Source organism: Camellia sinensis, chromosome 5 (genome assembly GCF_055761805.1).
Source record: "Camellia sinensis isolate YWXY chromosome 5, ASM5576180v1, whole genome shotgun sequence".
NCBI classification, from domain to species: domain Eukaryota; kingdom Viridiplantae; phylum Streptophyta; class Magnoliopsida; order Ericales; family Theaceae; genus Camellia; species Camellia sinensis.
This window is the reverse complement of record NC_138965.1, coordinates 30,854,368-30,868,249: the sequence shown is the minus strand read 5'-3', so window position 1 is coordinate 30,868,249 and position 13,882 is coordinate 30,854,368. Positions and strand designations below refer to the sequence as shown.

The window sequence follows — 13,882 nt, the reverse complement described above, 5'->3', positions numbered from 1 at the left end:
ATGATATGACAACTTACAATAATTTTTAACTTTTTAATTATTTACCCTATTGACAAATAAGGTCCCAGAAAAATCCTAAATCAACAATGGTCAAAGACTCGGTGTCTCCAAAATTGACTGATTTACTGTTCAAAAAAAAAAAAAAAAAAAAACCCTACAAACTGCACCAAACAGAGCCTAAGCCATGGTATCATACCAAAATGCCCTATATTATTACCCAGCACAGTTATTCAAATTCAAAGTCATAACGACTTTATCAAAGTAGCCCAGATTGAGAATTAACATTTGTTACAACAAATGCATGTCCACTAACTAAAATTTTATCTCTTTGTCCAAAAATTAATCCCAATCACAGGGGACATACACCTCCAGCATCAGAAAGCTTCATTCTAGCAAATGACAAGAACAGAAACCCTAATAAATAATATCACTTGTATATAAGAGCATCACGCCCAGGCCCGACACCTATGTAATGGATGGGAATACCAACAAGTTCTTCTATCCTTTCCACGTATTCCCGTGCAGCCTTTGGAAGATCAGAGTAGTTTCTCACCTTCGAAATATCACATTGCCACCCCAATAAAACTTCATATTCCACCTGACATATATAAGAAAGAAAAAATACAATTCACATGGTGAATGGAAGCCACTATGAGGCAAATGGAAACAATTACAAACTCAATATTTAGTTTTTCAATTATTTTCTTTAATTTTTGTTATGTATTAGATTATTGATACAAAACAACAAGCGGGGGAAGGTCAAACATCAGGTGTAAACCATCACATTCAAGTAATTTCCTACTTAGAAATAGGACTATTTTTTTAGGACAGAGAAGATTCATTGCTAGGGTTTCCAGGTGAAGACAAGTTTCATTTTGGCATCCTTGAGAACGAGTAGGGTCCCAATACATGGAAAACAAAAATGCACAACCAACCACATACTACGTGTAAAGTTTCTATTTAGTGAGCCAATGTCATCAAAGTTTAAATCTCCATTGAGTAAAAAGGGCGACCTAGTGTACGAGGGCAAAATATACACAGCCCTGTGTAAGTTTAGATACCAGCTCCAAATAAATATATGGAAAGGAAAAAGAAATGCTTGCCTTCAGTTGCTCGAGAACGCGAAGATCACCAGGGAAGGATTTGACTGGTGTACCATCAGCGTGTTTATACAATACCCCCAACTGAATTTCAGGAAGATCCGACAAGACATCAAGCTTAGTGAGATTTAGAGAAGAAAAGCCATTAATCTGACAGCAGTATTTTAGAGCAACTACATCAAGCCAGCCACAACGACGAGGACGACCAGTAGTCGTGCCAAACTCCTGCCCAGCAATCCTAAGGAGGTCACCACCTTTACCCAAGATTTCTGTTGGGAAAGGACCTGAACCAACTCTAGTAGTGTACGCTTTAACCTGCACCATAAAATATCAGGTAGAGACCATAAATGACCATGGTGTAAGTGTATTGTGTGAAGTACAAATGTTATTACCATAAAACACTCAGGCGAAATCACTTTCTACAAGAGACACTTGGCAGAAAAGAGAAAAATAATACAGAAATAAAAGAATTATATCTCTTACCACTCCAACTAGGTCACCAAGAATTCTAGGGGCTATGCCAAGACCAGTACAGATTCCACCTGCTGATGGGCTAGAGGAAGTTACAAATGGATAGGTTCCAAAGTCAACATCCAGCATGGTTGCCTGACCACCTTCCACTAAAATCTTCTTCTTTTGTGCAATGGATTCATTCACGACATGCACAGTGTCAACAATGAAGGGTTCCAACCTCTCAGCAAATCTCTTGTATTTTTCAACTTCTTCTTTGAGCATGTCTGGGCTATACTTAAAACCTTGGAATCTTAAAGCTGCATCCGACAATAAGAAATCAAGCTTCTGAGGGAAAGTGTCCATATGCCTAAGGTCACATATTCTAATGCCATTGCGAATCACTTTGCTGGAGTAACATGGTCCAATGCCTCTCTTGGTAGTGCCAATAAAGGAATTAGCTAGCTCAGCCTCTCTAAGGCCATCTACTACTTGATGAAAATCAAACAACAAGTGAGCACGATCAGATACCAATATCCTACCTTTGCAGGAGACTCCATTAGATTCAAGGCCATCAATTTCTTCAAACAACCCTGGTAAATGCACTACAACCCCATTACCAATCACACACACAGTTTCCTCGTTAAGAATACCTGAAGGAACAAGATGAAGGGAAAACTTCTTCCCCTCTGCATTGTAAATAGTGTGTCCAGCATTGGCTCCACCCTGACATCAAGTTATATTTAAAGCTTTAGAATAAAATGATTGCAAGTCTCAGACACCTGGCTATTTAGGAAATCACAAGATTAGGGCAGGTAAACACATTATCACTATTACAATCACATAAAGCATGTTCAGAAGAAGGTTTATCAACTCAAAAGGAAGACCTTTCCTTTTTGATGGTTCTTTTTTTTTTTTTAGTCTAAAAAAAAACAGATCTGTCACCAGCCACATGTAAAATATACTTTGAATTGTGGCAACATAGATGTTCATGTTTACATGTAAATTGAATATCCAAAAATCATAAAGAGAAGTAGGAAAGAGTTACTATCTGGTATTCATCAGAGTACTAGTTGTAGATTGGGGCGCTTGGTATTTTAGTTGAAATTTTTGAGCTTTTTTTACCTGGATGGACTCCACATTCAAGTATCAAAACACTATGACACCCATAGCAAAGGAATGGGTGATGCCCATGGATGAAATGCCCCCTCTTCTCCCCTTCCCCCATTTCCCAGCCACTGCCCCCCACCCCTTCCTATTTCAGCACCATTGCCACCTCCACTTCCCCCTACCCCATTCCACAACCCATCCGCTTCTATTATCCTCTTCTGATTGGACACCAGTGCCACACAGAAGGTCATTTTTGAGGAAGCATCACTGGTTGGCTAATCATAGCTGACGGATTCCAATATGGCAAAGGAAGAGCCAAACGCGACAAATTCAATGACAAAGGAATCCAATCAAGGTGTTTAGACAGGGCATTCTTAAATCTGAAGCTCATGACCATCCCATTAGGTTAGTGTCGGCCGTGATGGGCCTGATCAGATTGCAATACCTCAAATGTCTCTTCCACTTAACCTTTGTTATTATGTCGAGCCCGCCTCCAAAAACACCCTTAATAGTTAATATCACAACAAATCCACCACCACTGCCGCTTAAAAATGGTTACTTTGCCCAAACAACCCCCAACGACCAGTCAACAATGTCACTTAAAATGACTACCAACCCCACCACCTGTAATATATGCAAACATGTAACATTTACTTATATCCATCCTACCACCACTACCACCACTAAACTACTAGCACATCCCTTGCCTTGCCAACAAAATTGCTTTTAGCAAACTGACAATTCGGGCACTAGCACCTCAAAAATCTCACCACCACCAAATTACTTTGTCTTTTATAAACTGATCTCCAATTTCTAACATGTTTAGTATAGTGTAATCACTTATTAAAGACCTAGTTTCGACACCAGGCCATTACGAGTGCAAAACAAACACTAACAATATGTCCAATTTATGCCTTGAGATCTTGTGGATGTCAAAACTGTGATCAAGATAAATAACCAACAAGGGTAAATTTTGTTGATGCATGTAAAGTGAATTGTCAAACAGTATGAGGAGTCCATATGACTTGTAATCATCGGACGTATTTTACTGTTTTATTTCAACCTTGCATATAACACCCAAAAGACAATCTTTTGAAAGTAAAAGAGCCCATTTGGATTTGGTGACTTTGGAATAAAAGAAAAAGAAATGCATTTCTTTCATTTGTTTGAATTAGTTAGTAAAAGTAATAAATGGGGTGTTCTATAACCCTCGTTTGCAATTTTGATAAATTTTTTATTTTTTATGTAATTTTACCAAACAAAAGAGCAGAGAAATCTTTTCTCTCATATCAAATCGTAAAAATTTCTTTTCTTTTCTCTCCTAATTCCCAAACAAGAACGTAAATTTTAATTCTAGACCAAATAAGAATCTTCTTGAACATCATACATGTATACATATACCTGACAACGAGCGACAATGTCGAAGTGCTTAGCCAAGATATCGACGAGTTTGCCTTTACCTTCATCACCCCACTGACAACCCAACACGCCCGAGACCTGACTCAGCGATCTGATTCGACTCAGCCCCTGACTCACCTGCTCAGCAGCCACTGCAGATGGCGAAGAAGAAGAAGCAACAGACTTCACAGAGAACACCGCGTCCTTGCGATGGTGAAGGTGAAGAAGATGAGACCCAGCACAGGTTCGGATGGTTCTTCCATAGAAGCTCCTCTGTTGAGCTGTGATAGGGTTTGATTCGAGTCTCAGTGATGAGAGGTTCATCGTAGAGAGAGATGACAGAGCTAGGGTTTACAGTGAGAAAGAGATTTAGAGGAGAGGACTGTATGTGAACGCTAGGGTTTACAGGGAAAGAGATTTAGAGGAGAGGACTGTATGCGAACGCTACGGTTTACAGAGGAGAGGACGGTTGCGTCTGTGAACAGGGAAAGAGATAGGTTGTGTCGGTGAACACTACTTGGAATAATTTAAAGAATATGTAATTGTCCATGTTATTCTCTTTTTTATTTCGAATTTTCTTAGGAAAATTTTAAATATATATAAAATTTATTAAAAAAAAATAGAGTAAATTACATAAATAGTCTTTATAGTTTGGAACTTGTATGACTTTAATCTCTGACTTTTCAATTGTAATATATTTGACCCTAAAATTTTAATTTTGTTTCAAATGAGGACAATTGAATATATAATTAGATTTTTTAAGGATAAAATTGTTAATTTGATAAACTAATTCGACAAAAATAAATGTCAAACAAATATTTTTAAATTTTTAAAAATTATTTCTACCTACTAAAAATAAGATTATGTAAAATTGATAAATCTTTTAGACATTTATTTATTTTTTTACCAAATTAATTTTTATTATGTGTTTGGATGATGATCATGTAAAATTAATTTTAAAAAATTAATCATGTAATTTTTATTAATTTTACATAATTTTATCATTGGTGGATAAAAATAATTTTAAAAAAATTAAAAATATTTTTTTAACATTTATTTTTGTCAAATTAGTTTATATTTTATCAAATTGACGATTTTACCTTTGAAAAATCTAATAATATTTTTAATTGTCTTTATTTGAAACAAAATTCAAAATTCAGGTCAAATGTGTCACAATTGAAAAGTCAGAACCAAAGTGACACAAGTCCCAAACTATAGGACCTATTAGTATAATTAATCCAAAAAAAAATGATAAAAATTAAGAAAATTCGAAATATACATAAAATTTATTAAAAAAAATATGATACAAATTATATGACAATGTCATTATCTACTCTATTATTAAAAGGAAACAATAATTTTGGTGTCATAAAATTACTCCATAGAAACTTTTCCCAATTTCTCTTAAAATGATCTTAACTTCCTACACTTACACAACTTCACTGTATTTTGCATACAAAAGTTCTGACAGCTCTCTTCTAAAAGCATCCTATGGATATGTGATTGATTTTTCTAATTCGTAATTATATGAATGTGTGCGCTTTTCATAATTTATGAACATTTTCACTGTATTTTGCATTTGTTCCTATGGATATGTAATTGGTTGTATGTTTCACTTTTGTGATTGGTTTTAATAATAGAATAGATGTGTGCGCTTTATATTTTTTTATAGTCAATTTCTTAGTCTCTCTAGCATTTTTATATCAAAAAGCTACTCTTTTTTTTGTTTCTCTAAAAAATAAAAAATTTAATGATGAGCTTATATGAGATTTTCGAACTCTCAAACATAAAATTTTCGTCACAGGTCACCAATTGCTGATACTAATGAAAGTATTCACTAGTTATAAATTATAAATAAATTTACAAAGAGTTATATCATTATATATAATTTTTTTTATTTATATAGTATTATTATTTTACTATTATTTATATAAAAAACAATAATTTAAAAATTACTTTGTATTATAAGTTAAAATTAATTTGAAATATATTATTAACATATGAATTTAAATTGTTTTTGATAAGTCAAGTCTTTTAAAACCACATAAATAAATAGTGGTTTTCAAATAAAAAATGAATGACGACCCTTCCTTTATCTTCACAATGCTCGTCAACCCCCTTCTCTTCTTTCCCTAACGCCCCTTACGTGGTAAAAATAAACAGGATTGAAGTACGCAATGGTGAACAAAAAAAGAACAAGAAGGAATTAGCTGGTTGGCTTCAAATTGGCCCTATTCTGACTCTAAACATGCAATTACAGTATCTCTATCTTACCAAAATATATGAAAGAGTAGAAGACCTTGAAAACAACAAGAATGAGAGTGTTCAACATCATATAAATAGATTCATGTACACACAATTCTATTTTATATACATGTCTCAAATTATACACCTTCTTGTGGATTTAATTAAGATGTCTGCATGATAATAACATAATAGTAAATAATATCATCAGTGTTTCATTCACTTAAAACAGAAAAAAAATGGAGGCTCACTATCATGATATGAACAAACATTCTAAATTTTTATTTTCTTCGTAAAGATGGGAGATCTGCCAAATAAACAAGCAATCAATGAAGAAATTGTTCTGTGAAATTTTTCTTTTCCATTCTAAACAATATCTAATAGCACAAAAATTCATATTATGTATGCAAATTGTAAAAAATAAACAAATATTGACACTTTCCTCTTCTTTTGTTTGGTAAAATTGGCTAGAGATGCCATTGGAAACTACGGTTCTTCGGATGCTGCTTTCTATAAAATCATTTAATGGTCACTTAAAATTGAATTCTCTTGTCAACGAGGCTGAGCATCTTCGAGTGTTTGCTTCTTCCTACCAAAATGCCCCCGAGTTGTTGTGATCTCTTCAAGTTAGATGTTACAACTCTTCAATCGGTTCTTATCAAGCATTGTCCTGGTAATTCGAACTCCTTAGTATGATGAGCAAGTTGTCGCCTCCAAGGGTCATTATGCAACTTGTAGTGTAAAACCTTGTTGGAAAGAAAGCATAGTTCAAATTCATTGGCTAAAGATTGAAGAACTAACAATCCCAAATGAGACAAGGCACACATTCAAACTCAAGAACATTGCTGTAAAATAGCAAGATTCACTTTATTTGGCATAATATATGTTAGTTCTACAAAATTCTGAAGAGCATCAATTTTTGTCAAACAAATTTTGTCAACAGGGCACTGAAGGGAGTTTGGACTAAATTTGGAGAATTTATTGATTTTTAGGGCATTTGTGGAAAAGCACACAAACTTGAACTTACAAGGAAGGAAATCCTCAAGAAAATAACAACTTTCTCATGATTTTTGTGCAAAAATTTAGAAACCAGTGTGCAGGGCATGTGCCCAAACATCCCCAATGATCAATCCTAAAGGGGCTCGGGATGGTTGAAGTCAATGTCCTCTTCCAACTAAAAGTCATAAAAATCCTTGCATTCATTAAGTTGGTTAAAACAAAAATATAAGAAGAAATTTATTCCACTAATCTATTGTTGTAGGCATTTCTGTCACTCCACTTGATTAAAAACATTACTCAATTAAAATCTTATGAACACAAATCTTCAAAAATATGAGCTGATAAAACCAAAGGGCATGCATAATGGTTCCTGGTAAAAATATTAATGTTTAAATCAGCTTTAGGCATGAGAAGGATTGTGTAAGGTGTACCTGTATGATTGTGGCAACGACATCATCTTCAACTAGCTGCAAAAACATCGTAGCCCAATCATCCACCCGTCCAGACGCAGTTTTCTACCGCTCAGCCTCGAGCAAAAATGAATCACGATATAAGAACCACTGCCAGATCTTCCGTACATTCGCCAATCTGAACTCTATTTCTGTCTCATTGAATCCCTTCAGGAAGCAAAGCTCACATGTCATTCAAATTCTGTGAACTTCTAACTAGAATGTGTTTCATTAATATTAAGAAACAAAACTAAGAAATTACCCTCGGAATTTTTATCAAATCTGGAATTTCATCTTCATGTATCCGAACAGCAAAGCTTTCATAGTTGAGCACTTTCTCATATGGTAGGTAAATCCCATCCTAAATACAAAACCAATTGAAAAAAACATAATAATATATAGAATATGACAGGATGGTGGTATTCAACTGGGATATTTCCAAACAAACTAACTTGATGGTGCTTCTGATTTTTTATTAGTGAAGGAAATTAAAAACACATCCTATAAAATAAAAATGAGTTAGTTGAAGTGAGAATGCTTAGATGAATGTGTGGTAAGACTAGGAAAGATAGAATTAGAAATGAATATACTCATGAGAGTAGTACTTATTGAAGATAAATTGACAGAGAACATGTTAAGATGGTTTGGTCATGTACAATGAAGACCTATAAATGCAATGGTAGGGAAGAGTGATATGACCAGGAAAAGACTTAAGTTGACAAGAGATGTGGTAGTGAAAAGAACATATGAATTTATTTAATTTAACTGAGTATATAGCCCTTGGTAGAGCAAAATGACAAAAAATGATTCATATAGCCGACCCCACTTGATTGGGACACAAGGCTTAGTTTGATTTGGATTGGTTGTTGAAACCCAATTCATGAGCAGAAAGTTGCAAGATGCTCACCTCACCACATACCATAAACTGGAAGCAGTTTACAGCTTATAATGAGCCTAATCAGACACAAATATCAATATCCACAAGCTTGAAGTTTGCAGATGGAGAATATTACAACCTGAATGACCACGGGAATGTAGCCTTGCAAAATGCTATCTCCCATTCAACCACTCCACCCACCTCCAGGCATGACCCCACAAAAAACCGAACTTGCCAAATCCTCATGATAATTATCAGAACGTAGTGGGGTCACAATCACATCTTCGGAATGCTGTGTCCCAAGCTTTCCTTCCTTGTTAGGACTTGATCCAAACTCTTCTGCCACTTTCTGCCGGATACCCATACTATACCTGAGTGATGCAGATAATCTAATCAATTATATCTCATTGAAATTCCAAAGTGTAATATGTATCTTTAAGGTTGTTGAGGATGCTGGTAGCTAACAAGTAGAAACTCATGGGTCTGAACCTCTTGTAACATGTTTCTTAAACATTGGGGAAAACATGGATTCAACATATACCTCGAAACATTTAACGCTTTCAAATAACCCTTTAGTTTCCTTACGTGGCTTCTGGCCTTCCTTTTTCATAAGCTGGTCCTAGATTTCCATTGAAGTAAAACAATGTCTTCTGCTTCTCACGGGGCCTGTGGAAGTAACATTCAATTAACCATTATTTCCAGTATATGCTAGGGTTACAGTGTACATCAAACAACAAAACCGCCGAAACCAACAATGTCTGTCATGAGGTACAAACCTAGCCCAAAGTTTTGAGTTTATGGCATTAACATCAGGTCCTTTATCTGGGTCAAAGCATGGATGGTTGCCCCGTCTATCAGAATATATCCGGTCCTAGTTGTCAGCCCAATATGCTGTCGTCGAGTGGTTATGCTTTGAATTTGTATTACCCCAGTGGACCAACATCATGCTATTCCATATCTCCTTAGGGGCATAGCAAGCACCTTCATCCCATGAAAAGGACTCGAGATAAAGCAAAAACATTAGCATACGCACCACAAACTGTTGTAATGTTGTTTCCACACCGTCAATAAGTGAAGCTGTTTAGCCACATAATATTCATACCCAAATGTGGTCTCTTCCTGACGAGCGGTTCCAGCAATGATATTGCTCCACAATGTGATTATATGCCTTATAAAATTCCAGAGTCAGAGAGCTCCTTAGGCCCTTGTGTTCCTGAAATTTAAAGAGGTATAAATATTACAATTAAGTAATTAACACATGATCGAAGAGGGAGACAAATTACAAAAACATTAAATATAGCGTGTTTTTGACAAACGGTCAATCCTTTTGTTATTTTCTATTTTCCTTTCTTGTTAACATCCTGCTTAGGAGATCACTTCTTTTCTTTATTTCTTTCATTTATAACCTTGATTACGAGAAATTGTTTGTACAAGGTGACCCAAATGCCCAACTGACGAATAAGGAAATATGATGTGGTCCGCAGGACGAGAAGGGCTTAAAAGATGATAGCTATAAAATGCAAAATAGATCCCGATCTTCCTTTTCTCAATTTTTTTGCCAAGTAAAGGGCTGATGATCTCTGAATAAGGTAAACATACTCAGTTACAGATAGAGACCTCTTCAACTAAAAAGGGAACTGTTATGAAGTTTCAAAAACATTAATGTGTACTAATTGGGCGTTGTTTATATCTCATTGGGTGCTAAAAAGGTTCAAAATCATTGCATATTTCATGGTCAAAAATTTTAAATGAACGTAACATGAAATGTACAAGTATCCCTAAGGACATTGTTACCATTGTTTCCCCATTCAGTTAAAGCACAACATATGCGTCTAGAAAAGGAAAAATTGAAAGCACTTTGAGTGGAACATAATTCTCTCAAATTAACCTAATCAATCTCCTCAAACTCTGCTTTAATTAACATTGTAACTATCGCGCTTTCTTGCAACACAACGCATCTCAAGTACCAAAAGATGGTCATGACCATTTCACATTTTCAGTTCTACAAGCTGAGAAGCTATTATACGAGTAAGATTTACTAGATACTGCCAGTGCCAACTTATTAACATTAACCATTTTTACTTTTAAATTAGGGAAATGGACATGGAAATTTTAGTGTCTTCAACTCCCAAAAGATTATAATAAAAATGGACAAGGACGTCATTAATCTAGACAATCTTGCACCACAAAGAAAATTTACATCAACCACACTTGCTGTCCTCTATGAACCAATAAAAACTCCCAACCAATGGAAGCCATGTGGGTATCCATAATCAAAAGGGTAAAAGATGATTGCATTAGTATTTAGCAATGAATTATCAATTGGAAGCAACAAGTTAAAAAAAAGTATTCCACAGAAAAATAGAACAGCCATATGCTGTGAGAAAAAAGCCATCTATTAAATGTTACATTAAGGGTTGGTTTGGGATGTTCTAAAAAAGTGTACTTTTTGACTTATTGGCTTATATGGGTTGGGTTTGATGTGATGTGTTAGAGAGGTGATGTGATTTAAATAAGATGATGTAACTTAAATAGGATAGTGACTTTTTGACTTTTTGTATTATTTAGTGTACCCCAAACCAAGCCTAAATAGTTTTGGATATAGCAACAATGATATATCAATATATATGTGTGCGTATACATGTGTTAATACATACATATATATATATATATAGAGAGAGAGAGAGCATGCATTTAAATGGAAACATAAAAGCTTAAAGGCCTGAGAGTGATCAAGGTTGGTGTTAAATAGTGAGAAAGTAACATCCTTCTTTGACACTGTTGGCGGTCGCTCTCCAAATAACACAAGAACTAAGTCGGCAGCAGGTCCCCTCAGCACTCCTTTACTTAGTTGAATCAATGTATCCTTCATCCTACGGTATGTCACCTACAAAAACAATTTAGATGCACAACATTCTTCGTTAGGCTTGTTAGAGTTTCAACCATTTTACTTTCATGCTAAGCAAATATATATATATATATATATACATACAATATTTTTAGAGATTTTTTTGTGAAAGCTATACCTCATTGGCCACTTTCTCAAGACGTAAAGGACTGTTTAAACCCTCATCCGGGATATCATCAAAAGCAACAGTGATTGATGAGTCCTGTTCAATATAAAAACCAATTTACATCTCAATCAATTGAAAATAAGAAAGAAAATATATATATTTTCCATGACAATAACCAGCACCATCAATAAATGCAATAACCCATGTAGTGGTTCGAAGGCAGAATTACCTTCAGACGATAAACCACACCTTGACCCAGTGGAGGTGACCCTAGATCAGCTTTGTTTGGTTTTAAAACAGCAACATCATGAATCCCAAACTGCAAGGAGAAGAAAAATACATTATTAATTATCAACTTCAGTTTCCATTAGTTACAAAAACACAAACAGTTGAAGTATGAAAATGAAGAAAAAGTTTCTTGGAAAAATTATTAACTTCAGTTTCCATTAGTTACAAAAAAACAAACAGTAAGTATGAAAATGAAGAAAAAGTTTCTTGGAAGAATTATTAACTTCAGTTTCCATTAGTTACAAAAAAACAAACAGTAAGTATGAAAATGAAGAAAAAGTTTCTTGGAAGAATTATCAACTTCATAACATGAGATGAAACTGAAGAAGTAACCTTACTAACATGATTAATTCGACATGGCAAATCAATATATTGTAGCACACATCACATGATAACATGTAATAAATATCAAAATCAAAATAGTAATGAGTGGACATTAGACACTCACCTTGTGGGCAGGAAGAACATCACCTTTAGTAGACTGAAACTCGAGAAGAGATTTTCCCATTAATCCTGTCTATGGTGAGAACAAAATCAACAAAATTAGAGAAAAACAACCCAACAAGTTAAATGATTTAAACCAAAAAAAGAAAAGAAAAGAAAAGAAAGAGAGAAAATAAAGCAAAATAAAGAATGCACTACCTGAGCAGTGAGCATCCACACACTTCAAATTAAGAATGGTGGAGCCTTTCTTCAGAGCAGCATCCAAAGTCCTTGTTGCCCCCGAAGTCATGGAAGCTGATAATACAGTCATAAAAACAACACTATACATGTCAGCAATTTCTTTAAGTATTTTTCTTCTTGCACTTTGTTTTCATTATTTATAGTCCATAATTGTTAATTAAAATAACTAAACCCATTTGGATTGAGCGATTTGATGAGAAATGATAAGAAGTGATGAGAAAGATAATTCTTTCTCATGTTTGATTTATAAATTAGACATATAAAAATAAAATAAAAAATAGTGAAAAATTGTAAGAAATTGAAAGAAAGATAACTCTCTTATTATGCCACTTTGATTTCCCACCAAAAAATGGTGAGATTTGGTGAGAAACCGAACTGGTTGGCTGTGTATATATATTTTGTATTACCAACAAGATAACCTATCAAAACACAAAAGGAATAAAATTTCTTTCACTCGTATGCCAATTTCACATGTTTTGCTATCTTAACCCATCCAAACATGATAATAATGAGAAAACCACAAATTTTTCTTTTCTCTATCAGGGCAAGAGCTAATTCCAAACGAAACGGGCTAAACCCTTAGGAGAGGCTACACGATTGAATGCACTTATTCGAAATACAAAACTCAAAGAGTTGAGAAGGGCTAAGTAGAGAGTGATTAATTCAATGATTCAGAAGATAAAAATGCGAATAGAAGATCCTCAATTCGGCGCATTTCCACTAGAACTGAGATTAAAATGACATATCTGTATATGTATGAATGTATGTATGTATGTGTAGAGAGAGAAAGAGAGGACCTTTCGAGATCGAGTAGAGGGGCCATGGTGGAGACGAACTGTTCAAGAGACATAGCAGATAAATTCTTGCAACTGTTCTTCCCCCTTTCTCCATTTTTAGAGAGAGAGGTTTTGAGAATAACTGGGTTTTGCGAGGATTTTATATATTTTCCCACTTTTTTTTTTTTTTTTTAGTGCCGCTATTAGCGCACATCATTTTTTTGGATCGCATATTTAGGGGTTGTTTGGGTGTCTTAAATAAGTGTATTTTTTTACTTTTTTAGACTAAAAAGTTGAGAGAAAAAATATAGATGTTTGGTTAATTTTTTAAATTTTTATGGAAAAATGTGTATTAAAAAATTATATGAATTAGTGTATAGGGAAAAATTAGGATTGAGAGTTATGCAGCCGTAATTTTTGACTTTTGGTGAATAGTGATAACTTTTTGAGTAACTTTTTGTACACTTCCCAAACTTGGCCTTAGTGTTTTTTT

General features: G+C 34.5%; 1 protein-coding gene and 1 pseudogene across 2 annotated transcripts; both read right to left on the bottom strand.

The window, feature by feature from the left end:
* Positions 1–190: 190 nt before the first annotated feature.
* On the bottom strand, positions 191–4,672 carry LOC114291093 (adenylosuccinate synthetase 2, chloroplastic). Its single transcript, XM_028235124.2, has 4 exons — positions 4,062–4,672; positions 1,584–2,276; positions 1,104–1,415; positions 191–598 (listed from the first exon to the last, which is right to left on the bottom strand). The coding sequence occupies exons 1-4, from the start codon at positions 4,380–4,382 to the stop codon at positions 428–430; spliced, it is 1,497 nt and encodes a 498-aa protein (XP_028090925.2). The 5' UTR covers positions 4,383–4,672; the 3' UTR covers positions 191–427.
* A 1,891-nt stretch (positions 4,673–6,563) lies between these two features.
* On the bottom strand, positions 6,564–13,594 carry LOC114262674 (uncharacterized; annotated as a pseudogene). The gene is made up of 13 exons (XR_014329304.1): positions 13,411–13,594; positions 12,572–12,667; positions 12,378–12,446; positions 11,871–11,960; positions 11,654–11,737; positions 11,320–11,514; positions 9,730–9,840; positions 9,404–9,627; positions 9,213–9,293; positions 8,767–8,998; positions 8,013–8,111; positions 7,733–7,918; positions 6,564–7,048 (listed from the first exon to the last, which is right to left on the bottom strand). The product of XR_014329304.1 is annotated as an uncharacterized LOC114262674 (transcript).
* Between the last annotated feature and the right edge of the window lie 288 nt (positions 13,595–13,882).